Source organism: Typopeltis vanoorti, chromosome 14, assembly GCF_054136105.1.
Source record: "Typopeltis vanoorti isolate ZY-2024b chromosome 14, IOZ_Tvanoo_1.0, whole genome shotgun sequence".
Classification (NCBI taxonomy): domain Eukaryota; kingdom Metazoa; phylum Arthropoda; class Arachnida; order Uropygi; family Thelyphonidae; genus Typopeltis; species Typopeltis vanoorti.
Window position 1 is genome coordinate 60,978,151 of NC_143562.1, and position 13,822 is coordinate 60,991,972.

At 35.9% G+C, this 13,822-nt stretch overlaps 1 protein-coding gene across 1 annotated transcript in view; it reads right to left on the bottom strand.

Moving 5' to 3' along the window:
• The window catches only part of LOC150099527 (uncharacterized), a 79,414-nt gene extending 69,899 nt beyond the window's left edge, over window positions 1–9,515 (bottom strand). Inside the window, exon 1 of the mRNA XM_090403414.1 lies at window positions 9,067–9,515. Within this exon, the coding sequence (XP_090259540.1) occupies window positions 9,067–9,177 (111 nt within the window). The 5' untranslated portion in view covers window positions 9,178–9,515. The remainder of the gene's footprint in view (window positions 1–9,066) is intronic.
• Between the last annotated feature and the right edge of the window lie 4,307 nt (window positions 9,516–13,822).

The window sequence follows — 13,822 nt, forward strand, 5'->3', positions numbered from 1 at the left end:
GATAAAAGGAAGGAGTATTTTAAGAGAGATGGTTTGCACTTAAATGGATTAAGAGCTTGGCATTTAGAACATTTATTGATAAAGGATAGAGTAAAGGGTCAAAAACAGGGAAATGGCATTTGCTAGGTATACAGTATACAGAGTGGGATAATTCGCACACAGGGAGATTATGGAAGGAAGGGAGTATTGCAGTTTATGTATACTAATGCTCGAAGTATTAGGAATAAGCGTGAAGAATTTTTGTCATTACTTAGTACAACGTGGCCAAAATTTATAGGAATTAGCGAAACTTGGTTAACTAAGAATGGTATAGTTATTGGGATTGAATGTAAAGAGTACAGTATTTTCAGGCAGGACAGAGATGACAGAATGGGAGGAGGGCTTTTATTAATGATAGACGAAGCATTAAAGCCAAAAAAGATAGACGTACCTCACTGTGACAGATATGTAGAGGGCAGTTCTTTCGAGGCTGTTTGGTGTGAGATAGAGATTAACAAGGCTAAATATGTAATTGGTTATTGCTATAATCCAAGGGAAATAAGGGAGAATGTAGATAGCATGTATTGGCAAATTAGCACGATGAGTGAAGGTCAAGTAATTATTATGGGGGATTTTAACTTTGGGGACATAGATTGGGGAAAGGAATGGTCACAAGGAACAAAGGAAATTGAGTTTATACAGTTGTTAATAATTACCTGAGACAGCATGTGATGGAAGGGACAAGAAATTCTAGAGTGTTAGATCTGGTTATAACATCGGAGAACATATCAATAAGTAATTTAGTTACAATGTCTCCACTTGGGGAAAGCAGTCATGTGGTCTTGACCTGGAAGATTGTAAGATGTGCTGAATATTCTATTAAGAATGGATATATGTGGAATTACAAGGCTAGTGTCAAGCCGAGAAGTCAGCTTTCAGCTGTACTGTGGCATGAGAATTTCAAGGGTAGAGATGATGATGGTGCATGGGAGATTCTCATGGAGTATTTGAAGAAAGCTTTATCAGACTGTATTCCCAGAGTCAGAAGGAGAAATCAAGTAGGAGTAAAATGGATGAATAATGCTAATAAACAGGAGTTGCAGATAAAGAAAAGGTGTTGTGGAGGACATATAAAGAAAAGATGATGAGCGTTCCAGTGAGCAATACAAGGTACAGGCAAAAGAGTAACTTGTATGGTAAGGAAAGCCAAAGCTAACTATGAGAGGAAGCTAGCTGATGAATCCAAAAGAAACCCTAAAGAGTTCTTTCGCTATGTGGCTAGTAAAAGGAAGAATATCCATGGAAAGATTACTTTAAAAAGTGTTGATGGTAGGGAAATTACTGAAGCTAATCAAATAGTTGAGTTGCTTAGTGAATCATGTCGCAAAAGTGTACCATCTTGGTAGTGATAGTGCAGTGTCAAATGTGCCATTGACTGATGAGAGTCTAGAGATAGACGAAATTGAGGTGCTTAATATATTAAAGAACCTTAATGCTAACTGCCATTGGGTTAGATGGCATATCGGCCCATGTGCTACGAGAATGTGTAAGAGAATTAGTAACTACTCTAACTAGGATGTTTAATTTAAGCCTCGGTTCTGGTAAAGTGCCAATAGAGTGGAAAGAGAGGAAAATAGTTCCATTGCACAAGGGAGGCTCTAAGATTGAGGTTGCAAATTATAGACCAATCAATATATCTGGAGTGGTGGTTAGGAATTTGGAGAAATTGGTAAAAATTAGAATTCAGGACTGGGTGGATAGCAATATGATACTTTATAAAATGGGCAACATGGTTTTGTGAAGGGTAAGTCTTGCCTAAGTAATTTGCTTACTTTCTATAATAAAGTAACAGTGGAGTTGGATAAAGGAAATCCTTACTCAGTGATACTGCTTGACTTTGAAAAGGCTTTTGACAGGATTCCACATGGAACTCTGTTACATAAATTAGAGCAAATGGGTATGGATCCGAAGATGGTGATTTGGATTAAAGGATGGCTGGTGGACAGATAACAAAGAGTGGTTTACGCAGGAGCTGAGTCCAGGAAAAGGCAAGTGACTAGTGGTGTACCTCAGGGCTCAGTGCTCGGTCCTCTATTGTTTAATTTGTACATCAATGATATTGGAAATACTTTGAATGGAAATATCCACTTGTTTGCTGATGATGCAAAATTGGGAAGAGCGATAATCAATTCAAATGATGTAAATATCTTACAGGATGATTTAAATAGGCTGACGGTATGGACTAAGGTAAATGGCTGTCAGTTCAACGTGGCTAAGTGTAAGGTGATGCACTTCGGGAGGATGACATCGCATGTTGTTTACTGTATTAACGGAACTGAACTGCAAGAAGTTGATGAGACAAGAGACGTGGGAGTTATTGTGGACAGAGAACTTAAGTTTAAAGGGCATATTGCAAAGATTGCCAAAACATCACATCAAATTACATGGTTGTTGAGGAACACACTAACAAGCAGGGATAGAGAGGTTATTGTTTTATAAGGCATTAAAAGGCCGCATTTGGACTATTGTGCACAGATCTCGTCGCCAGGATTTCTTGGTGATGCGGAAGTGGTGGAGAAGATTCAGAGGCGGGTTATAAAGATTGTTGCAGGTCTGTGGGATGTGTCCTATGAGGATAGATTGATGATCTGTGGGCTCTGAAAACTAGCTGATGGACGTAGGAGAGGAGATATGATAGAGGTATTTAAATTGTTAAAGGGATTTTACAGGATTGATACTGATGATATTTTTAAGACAAGTGCAGGAAGTGAGAGAACGAGGGGCCATCCCTGGAGATTGTGTAAGAGTGTGGTTAACAAGAGTGTTTGGACTAGATTTTTTTCTTGGAGTGTTGTGAATGGGTGGAATGCTTTGCTAGAGGTGGTTGTGAATGCTTCAACTGTGAATGAATTTAAGGAGAGGTATGACAGGTATTGTGTAAATAATGGTTAGTGTGTCAATATCGGGTCTCCCGCGATGAGTCTTTTGACTCCATGGAGACACCGTTAAAATAATAATAATAATATTGACGCATTTCATTATTTTGATTTGTAAAACTCATTTATTTGCTGCGTACAAAACGTTACGCCACGAAGCGGTAAAATTTTTTATTATTAATATTAAAACAACAAAAATTGTTTCATCTTATATGATGACAAACTATGACGTAATGAAGTTCGGTAAACAGCATTCGTATTTCATTAGGTCATTGACCTTTTCTAAGAACCTAGTATGCCATTCAGGGCGATAGTATCAAATGGAAATATTTTATTTTGTTCACTACAAAGTTCCTTTTCCTTTTTTTCCCATATTAATAAACAATATTCACACCGATTAGATTAGTGAATTTATAGTTAATTGACATTACACGTACTGAATATCATGGAGATAAATGCATTTCATGAAATTACGTAAATTTGTTTTGAGATTTCAAGTTATCCTAAGGATAGTTTTAAATCTCTCTCTTTTTCAATTATTTCAAAACGACTCTAAGTATCATATTAAGATAAAACAAACTGCATTAGGTTATTCTACAGGATTCAGGAGGTATGAAAGAAAAACACAAATTAATTAATAAAATGTGATATAAGAAAAATTTGCTTTTTTCGGTTTACATTTGAGTCAGCGCAAATTTATTTCCATTCATCACTACTACTACTACGGGTGGTGGGTGATATTTTCTTAAACATATAATTTTGTAGACAACTTCAAAATAAAATAGCTTTACTACTGTAATAACTGACGTTATCAGAAGACTCTATCTCTTTAATACAAATGTACTACTGGAAACAAATGTATTACAATAATATGCATACAATATTATTTGTCACATACTCTCCATATTTTATGGCCGTGCCTTTCTCTCTTGTGTGGTTATCCACATTTCAGGCCCTGGTAATACCATTGCACATTATCCTGGTGGACATAATTACCATGTGAATAAATTGTGAGTAGACGGAGATGCATCTGGTAAGTGGCAGTGTTCAAGTAAGCCATGGTGTTCAGAATTAAGGAGGGCAGGGTATTATTTCTGTAAATCGCTTGTTTTCTTCTGGCCGGCTTGCCTGTTTTGCTGGAGTAAAAAACCTGCAATCGCCGTATGAGACACGGTAACTCACATTTACCTGAAAAATCTGCAGCTTTCAGACATCACTCCACCATCAGAGGACCTTATATATTTGTGCCAAGAAAACACTCTCTCTCTCTCTCTCTCTCTCTCTCATCGTTCCACTACCATCGCTATCCTACATTGCTACTGACACGACTGGCCCATTGATTCATGCTGTTATTGCCATGTTCAACCGTCAGTGTGGGCAGTGATAATGCACATTTTTCAAGGGTCCAGTGTCAGTGCCTAACGTACAGATAATTGCTTATTTATAGCTGATAATGCAAAAACTCAGTGAGTTCGTTTGATGCAATACCCATCCATGAGTACACAATGTATATACTCATGTATGGGTATATAATGTACAATGTACCGCCATTTGACATATTTGGTTGGAGTTGTTTGGAATTACAGTCTAAGCAGCTAAGGCTATGAGGTCAGTGTATTATGTATGTTAATTGTGTATGTTCTTCTCACCAATTTACCTGCTTTAAGAGAAGAAAAACCCTAATTCCCGAGATAATAAAGTCTGGCACCTTCTTATGAGACTGGTTAACTCACTTCACCTTCACATGGAGAGAGAGAGAGAGAGAGAGAGAGAGAGAAACACAACGGTTCTTCGCAGTCATAGAAAGGATTTGAAGTCAGATCTTTCCAAACAAAAGTCATTGCCGAAACTGACTGCGCTACTGAGGCTGATTTCTTTAAGGTACATTTTAGTAAAATAGTCACTCATCATGAGTGATATCGTCTCTGCTTTCCATCTTATACGTCATGGGTTCGAATAAACAAATAATAATAATTATTATTACCTACTACCGGTAAGAATTATTATTATTTGTTTGTGAATGTCTTTAGGTAGGAAAAGAATTCCATCAGCCGGTGTGAAACTTGAGGTCTGAATTTTCTTGAAAAAGTTTCAGGTTGAGTAAGATTTCCGGATACGAAACATATAATGTTAATACTTCATATCAGTCCATTCATTTGTCTTGGTATGAAGTTCGTCTTAAAGTAAATGCAGCAAATTAGAATAATGGAATTATAGTATTATGTATGCATGCTTTTCAAGATAAACATCCTCTTCAGTGTTTAACTGTTTCTTCTTTTAGTTACGGTACGTATTTCTTATCGTATAATTAGTAAAAAGTTAAAAATCAATTAATGCAGTGCTATTAGAGGGAAAGTGAAAGTGATCCCACTAGCTGGAAGAAATTTAGATGAAAGCAAATACTCTGGAAGAAGTAAAAAAAAAAAAAACATTGGCTCACTTGTATAAATGGTACTCATATCATACATGACAGTTTGGCACAGTCCCAGCGGAGATACTTCTCCATTCACAGGAACAGAATCGTCGCATCTTTAGATGGGAAATGGAAGATGTTTACTTAATATGCTGCAGAACAATCAGGAAACTTAATCACAACAACAAAGTACAATAACCTTGATGTGAATAATTGTAACTGTTGATGGGATTAACGTGAAATGAAAAAATTCAACTTTAAATTATGGCATTTTAAAATTCCTCGCATCCATGATAGAGTTTATACCCAAGCTTTCCAACCAAGAGAGAAACGTGAGTATTACTTATTTTTCCAAGATAATGAATGTACTTTTTTAAAAACAAAAGAATCACTTCATAGACACTCTCAAAGAACTGAAATGATGACCCTATTCACACTGCATGCAATCTAATGGAAGAGTGCGGTAAGGGAGTTAGCGCAGTGCAGGTTCGGCCTGTATCGAACGCTCAGCTGATATGTCCGTTAATATCTAAGCATTGTTGACACATCTGATACAACCGATTGACTTTTTTCACGATCATAAATTCTAAATTAAGTACGGCAATAACAGAACATCATGGTTCCATGGCCTGGGTGGTAATGCTTTTGAGGAGGAAAAGGTTATAGAAGTGACAACAATCACCTTTTCGTTCATTGATGAAATTTAAATGAAAGTGAAGCAAGTTTCAATTGTATTTGTGATTGAATCTGAGAATGTATTGGATCTCAGGATCAGGTTTGAAGATCAAACTTTTCTAGGATTATCATTGAATTTTGTTGACTCCATTTCTCTCTTTATCTATTGATAAAATACAACCGACTGTTAAAAGTATTAACAAGATTTGTCCATTTTTAATGAATTGGTAAGTTTCTCTAGCTAAACTTTAGCAGATTAGTACTATTTTTAGAAATGTCATAAAGTGCTTGTGATAAGCCGTAGAAGCAGTTAGCAAAGATTAGGCAAATTAGTTCAAACATATTTTTATATCATTAAACATTGAAGCCTTTGGATGGTTTTTCAAGCGGGAATGTTAATCAGTTCTGGAGAAAGAGATGGCATAATGTTCATCAAGAAATTCGCGTTTTCCTCCCATAAGTCAGATGGGTTATTTTGAAGAAAACACACGCAATTAAAAACACAACAAACTGAGTTTTAAAAAATATAGTCCAACTTTATTAATGCCATGAGGCAACTTCATCTCCGTGATGAGTTGACTTGCTCTGTAGTGGGAAAATAAACATTATCTAACGGTAATTTGTTTTTAAGAAATATTTCAAAGTGAAGCAAGAAACAAATATATGGATATAGACCAAGCAAAATAATTTCAGGAATAGTTTAATAGTTATGTTCAATTGTGTGGCTCTGAACTTTGTAACTGAAGAACCCAGATCAATCAAAGCACGTAAATGAAATCACTGTGTTGATATCAAGACCGATCAGATGATTTCGATATACTGAATGCATGAATTGGTAATCGATAGAGTTACTAATCACCTTTTAATGAACACTATGGACGTATTTGAATGGTAAATCACGCACGACATGGCATCATTAGTGGCATAAATGAGATATCGAGCTAGACGATTGCTTTTAAGGAATAACCGTTACCAGAGATAGAAACGAAACTTTAGATTAAAGAACGTGATTATATCAGAAAATTCCAGTATTGCAGAAAGGCATTTGCACGATAATTTTAAAAGTTTAACGTCACGTCAGTGTAACCACTTCAGTGTATCATTATTTCATCATTTCTTTTACTATCGTTCTAAAATACGAAATAAATTCCCATTTCTATCATAACTTGTCCCACTAGCTTTCATATAATCAACATCAGTACAAATGCATTTGTTATTAAATAAATGCTTTGTTTCTTGATTGTCAATTCAAAACTGAAACTTTTTTTTAAAAAAAATATTAGCATTTTTTTTTTTTTTTTTTTTTTGGCCTCAGTCACACACACACACACACGTATGCACGCACGCAGACCTGTCACTATGAAAGACGCTGAGCTGTGACTCCCTCTTCAGACAGTGCTTTTTCCAGACAAATGTTCACATTCCGCGACTGTCTGGAGATTCTCACAAAGTTGATAAACCCAAGAAGTCTTCCTTCTTATTCTGCAGTTTATCAACTTTTTGATAAACTCAAGAAGGACGGAGAATATTTTATATTGATTGATGCAAAACTAGCGACACCTGACTTCTAGGATATGCAGAGTATATGTTATTTATTTAATGCTTTGTCGTTGGTTGTCTGCAAGATACGCAATACAAAAAAATTACGCTGGTAGGTTATTATAATACAAATTCTATTCAATAAAGAACTCAGTAATTTATTAATTTGATTAATTAATAATTAACTATAAATTTAGAGGCAAAGAAAATCCTCATTTTCATAAACGGGATTTGTACCTTAGTCTCCTAAGCAAACGAAGTGGGAAAAGACGTTGCGTACACGTAACTAAGAGTATTATATTTTCATACTTGCTCTCTCTGAGAGAGAGAGAGAGAGAGAGAGAGAGAGAGAGAGAGAGAGAGAGAGAGAATAATATCTGTTTAATATATTAAACATGTCTACAATTTATATGAAATGCGTTATAAATTTCTGTGGTAAATGCTTCATTTCTTAATCTGAAAATCAATGTTGTCGTCACTTATCGTTATGTAATTGCGTAAAGTTTATCTTCATCTCAGTAAATGAGGACTTTATGATATATAAGCTTTCATTTAAGCAGACGGCAATGTCGGAATGAAATCTGATTCTACTGAAAACTGTTGTTGTTTTTTTATTAGGCTTAACTCTAACGTGTGTAGGTTTACAAATTCTAATCTGCTAGTTTGAAAAGAGCTTATATTTAAGGTGTGGCGCGAAACTGATATATTATTTATCTTAAGGCCTACTCACGTCTGTTAATCACTCCTACGACACTCTAACCGGATACTCTAGTAGTCTTAGTTCCCATATCATAACAAGGTCAAATTAGCTGTTTACTAATGAAAAACTAATTCGTACTTATTAAAATAAATCTTATAATTTTAAAAACATAGAAGGATTTAATACGTTTAAAAAAAAATAAAATATTCCAAGAGAGTTGCAAAGCGTGTTGTTTTCTAGACGAGTATGGATTTTTTTTTTTTAATTTGAATCAAGCCATGAACGCGTTTTGTTTATAATTCAGAATGTCTGTTAGTATTTTGATTCATATTGATTAACAGTTAAATAAGGAATATCAGTTGATTTTAAGCGTTATATTAATTTCATTACATTAGTAACGTTAACAAAGAGCTTAGGTTGTGCTAATTAATGTTAAATGTTTACAATTTTATTGGATAAATTACCACTGGAATTCCAGCAGAATTTAACATGCGTCTGCTTTCAGAAAATTCTCGTTTAATTTTCTTTTAATTACTTTCGCTTATTTCGCATGAAACACGTTCAATTAACTGCCTGTACAAACGATATCTTCGGTATTCTCAGTAATAAACACAATTTCGTGTTAAAAACGAATAATATTGTTTTTAAAATCTAAAGAACTGAGAATATTATATTTTTTATTCTCTCTCTCTCTCTTTCAGAGAGAGCAGATATAATGAAAATAATCTCAGTTCGACAGTATTTTTTTCTATTTGTATATTTACTGTATGATATTTTATAATTGATTTATACATGATTGATTTATATATGATTAAACTGCTTACCTTAGATACAGTCAGCGGAAGGTTTGTTCCTGCTCCACCCTGCAGCCGAAACCCCCAAGGTCCTCCTCCACTTAAACGGACGGTAAGACGATCTCCTCCTCTTCCCGTCATTTCAAGTGTTCCTAGTAGCTCTCAGGATTCTGTTCGAAGTTTGTTAAAGTGGGCGAAATTCGATTTCGATGACCTAATAATTACTGCAAGGTCGTAGGTGTCAACACCATATAACACGTTTTATATCTCCTTAATTTTCTCTATTATCCTAGGTAGCGTTCGACAGACGGGCAGCGATGCAGATTCTGCTCGAAATGCTGCCAGTTTCGTGAGTTTCCAGAGCTCTTCCCACGCACATATACGAAAACGGAGGGTAACAAGGGGTGGCTGACTGCACCGAGTTTTCATACAGATCGTATACTCTGTCGCTTATGTGTCCGTATGGGCGTGCGCGCACTCGGCCGGCTTTCCAAAATCTGCACTCCTCTTCTATATTTAAACGTAGCCGAGTTTGTTTATAGCTGCTCCTTCATAGGAAACTCTAGAATATTTGTGCCGTATAGGGTCGAGGCCATTATGCTGGAAGGCAGAGGAGGCGAATGTGATATTTTGACAGTTATATTGATTGCTGATTCAGACTGATTCAATGGATCCAAGATGTTTCGCTATTTCTTTTTCCTCATATTGCTCTTATTCGTTCACTTTTTTAATCCTCGATTTCGTTTTTTTTGTATACTCTCTTTTATTCTTTTTTCTCATCATCTTCCTTTAGCGTTTTCCCCCCCGTTTACCTACCCTTTTCTCCTTTCTCTCTCTCTCTCTCTCTCTTGACTTATCCCTTCTTTCTTTTTTTTTTGTTCAATATGATAAATTTTCTACATTTACAATATAACAATAATATTTACAAAAAAATAATAAAAATACAAGAAAAACAATCATAATTTTTTGACGCAAATTCTTGGCATCGTTTGATGGAAGTCAAATCGTGTCGTGGGGGGGGGGGATTACCTGGTTGGCCGAGTGCTTAGCGTATCTGTTCTCCAACTAACAAGCTGCGGATTTAAATCCCGCCATAGACACGGATGTTTGTGATTGTCCTTAGGTGGAAGATGCCCGCTGTGAGATCACCATTTCGCTAATTGGTCGCTTGAAGTAGATTGAAAAAGTTTCATGTTAAAAAAAAAACCTCTAATCCTTTTATTCCCCGCAGAGAGTAGATGAGGATGTTTCAGCTCTGTCTAAAATTTGGAAAGTGTGGTAGTCAATGTTCACCTTAGCCAATCAGAGATCGCTGACCCAGGATCATCATTAATTTTAAACGGCTTCCGGTAAAGAGAAGCAGAAATACAAAAATATAAAAATTACTCAAAATGAAAAAAAAACAAAATTCTCCTTAGTCCACTAGTCCACGTTACTAATGTAATTTAGATTTAACACCTTTCGTGTGGCTGGAAAGAGTTTCATGTTATGTTGAAAAAAAAACTATTAATAGTGGGTTTGAATCAGACTTTCCCATATTTTCGACATGGATAAGCGATCATTCTTATTCAAATTACAGGGATACAACAGCTTTTAGAACTTGCCAATAAACGTTCATATCTAAAATGGATGAGCTTCGTTTCTTTCCGTAGGATCTTATGTTCAGTGTCGACTCCAGACTATGCAAACTGGACATGTACGATTCCCCAGAACCTTGATGTTGGACAATTTTTATTTTATTTTTATTACTTTTCGCGCGAATTTTTATGTGTTAAGTTTCATTACTTTATTTATTTTATTTATATTTTTATTTTATATCAAACATAAAATGCAATGCATAATCCTTGATCTACAGATCAAACTTGAATAAATTCCTTTCTGTTAGGGTTGTCATCAATGAAGAGTCCCTGAACCAAGTCTTATACATTATCAAACCTTGTAAATACCTTTGTAGTCGTTGTTTCACTTAAGATGAGTTCAATCATTCTTTCCAAAATATATGATACTTAAGTAATCAATAAATAATATTTTACTTTTTTACATTTCTATTCTGTCTAGCAGTTCGTTTGAAATTTATTTATTTATTCGTGTGAGGTTCCCCCCGTTCCTCGACCTTCCCTTAGGACTGGTTGAGTCCTCCTAGTGAGGGATTAAGTATGTATTTTATGACTGTAAATCCGTGTATGTTCACGGGCCGGTTTGCCTGTTCTGAGGGACGAAAAACCCGAGTTTCCGGGTAAAAAAACCTCTACTCTGTGAGACCGGCTAACTCACTTTTCGTCGAAAGAGACCAGATAAAGGTTCCTCACGTCATGGACGGAAATCGAACCCAGGTCTTTCCGGCCGAAGGGCTTCGTCTATATCGACTGAGCTACGGAGGCTCGTTTGGAATTAAAAGCACCATAAATTGCAATTGTAAACGTATTACTTAGAACTTCCATAGCTCAAGTTTTCGATTAAGACCTTTGATTTGAAAGATCTTGGTTAGAATTCCATCTGGGATCCTAAGAAGCTTATTTCAGAACTTCAGTGGAAGGCTTGCTAGTCTGTATCATACGAACGTGGAAGGGTGTTCCCTCTCAAAACTTGCGTTTTTTTATCCCCACCTACAAAAATATACAGTTTATTGAGGCATAAGGTGAACATTGTGGACATTAAAGTTACCAATGAAGATGACTCCACTGTTATAGAAACTGAATTATATGAAATCAATCTTCATGGATAATAAGTTAGAGAGGTCAGAGTGCTTTCATAATTGAGGGAACAGTGGATACATCAGAGGAATGAGACATAATGAATCCGGAAATCTTAATCCGCAGAAGGTCAAAGAAAGGGGAGATTCAAAATTAGGCATCCTCTGGCAAGGAATATCGGATCACATAAAAATATAATACCACTCTTGTATCTAAAGAAATCATATACTGTGGTTGTTTTGACAGCGATTTGGGATTCAGTTCAAAAACAGGAAATTAGGGTTTGATGGAGGCGATGATGCACATTATTTCAGAATGTGGAAGAAATGTTTTTTGTAAGATTGTTTAAGGTTTAAAATTTTAAGGGGAAGATTTTGAGGGTGGGTTTTTATTTAATTTAACCGCAGTAACAGTACATTTATTTAGGTTTACTCTCATGCTGTCTTACAAAGGTGAAGGAGATAAAAGAGCAAGGAAACTTAACACTGAGAGGTGATAAACTCAAATGTTGCTCATAGAAGAGAACATTCACTCTCCATGCTTCGAACGTATCCCTTGCCTACTATTACACAGCCTTCCTCCAGGTATGACCTGGCAACATAAATGGCAGCGAGATTATGCAGTAGCTGATTAGGAAGTCTCCCAAACGTGCCATCTGGTTTAATCGCGTATATTAACTGGCTGCTAGCCGACGTAACTGCCTTACTGCTGTATCCTCGAAGATGGGAGAAGTACTGGAGCTCTACAGTATGTTTTCCATGCCCTTGAAGGGTATCATTCACACAGCATATTGAAAAAGGAGACAGAGTTGTGTCTTCAGATTGATTCAAGATACAAGATTGTATAGAAGATGCGAATTCGAAAGTGAATTGTGCATTAAAATTTGAAAGGAAAGAAAGTTGAACATTTCGTAAATGTGACTACAGTATATACTAATGTTAAAGTAGCACTGAGGGAAAGTGAAAGCATTTGAAACCGTACCGATGGGGATGTCAAAATCAGAAGAAAACATAGCTACACTCAGCTCAAGCAGCACGTCCTCTTTTAGTCCACCTGGGACTAAAAGCGGTATGTCTTCCACATTCCGCTCTCGACAACGACTCTTGCAGCTTTTCAAGAACAATATTTACATATTCTTTCCTACTTCCTAATCGTTTGTCTACACAAAGCACTATTGTGTTAATGCGAATGTAATCTTAAAAAAAATGAAAAGGAAAATGTAGCAAAGGAAAATTATGTGTAAATATAGCTAAACAAAAGCCAGTGAAGGCTTTATGAACAGTATGGAACATAATAATTTAAAGATAATGAAATTAGATAAACACTAAAAATAAGGATATAAAAACTTTTTCAGCGATCTTTACATTTCATCTCTGTGGGAGTAACTGCTTTGAAAAATTCTTAAATGAGATAGCAGATGATAGACAATATTCACGAGAATAAACCCAGGAATGTGTGTGTGTGTGTGTGTGTGTGTGTGTGTGTGTGTGTGTGTGTGTGTGTGTGTGTGTGTGTGTGTGTGTGTGTGTGTGTGTGTGTGTGTGTGTGTGTGTGTGTGTGTGTGTGGACAACGGAACTAGATCATATTCGATTTGAAATGCTAAAATATTGTGGCATAAGCGTTTCTACAATGGCTATTTTGCATAATCAAGAAAGCATAATTACAAGGTTAAAACATTTTTCAATTTATAAAACAAGGAGATTTCCTTCCCCTGCGCCTCACCCACTCCCCTTTGGGAAAAAAAAAAGCCTGGCGGATTTGCTTATTTAAGGAACATCATAAAGAAATTTTCCTGCTGAATGTTTCAGAAAAGATTTATCATTATCATTGTAATTATTGCAAGGGTACATCGATAGAGTTCTAAGACTCATTATGGGTGACCCAAACTAGCAACACAATATCTGTCGCACCTCACCTTGAAACTATTATAGACAAAGCACTCACATCTGACATAGGCAACCCATTTCATTCATTCACCACTCTCTAAGACAGAAATCTAGTCTTTACGCCCTTGCCAAACAAACTCTTACCCAACTTCTAGGGATGACCCATTGTCCTTCCCTCTCTAATCAAGTGCCGAAATATTTCCTTA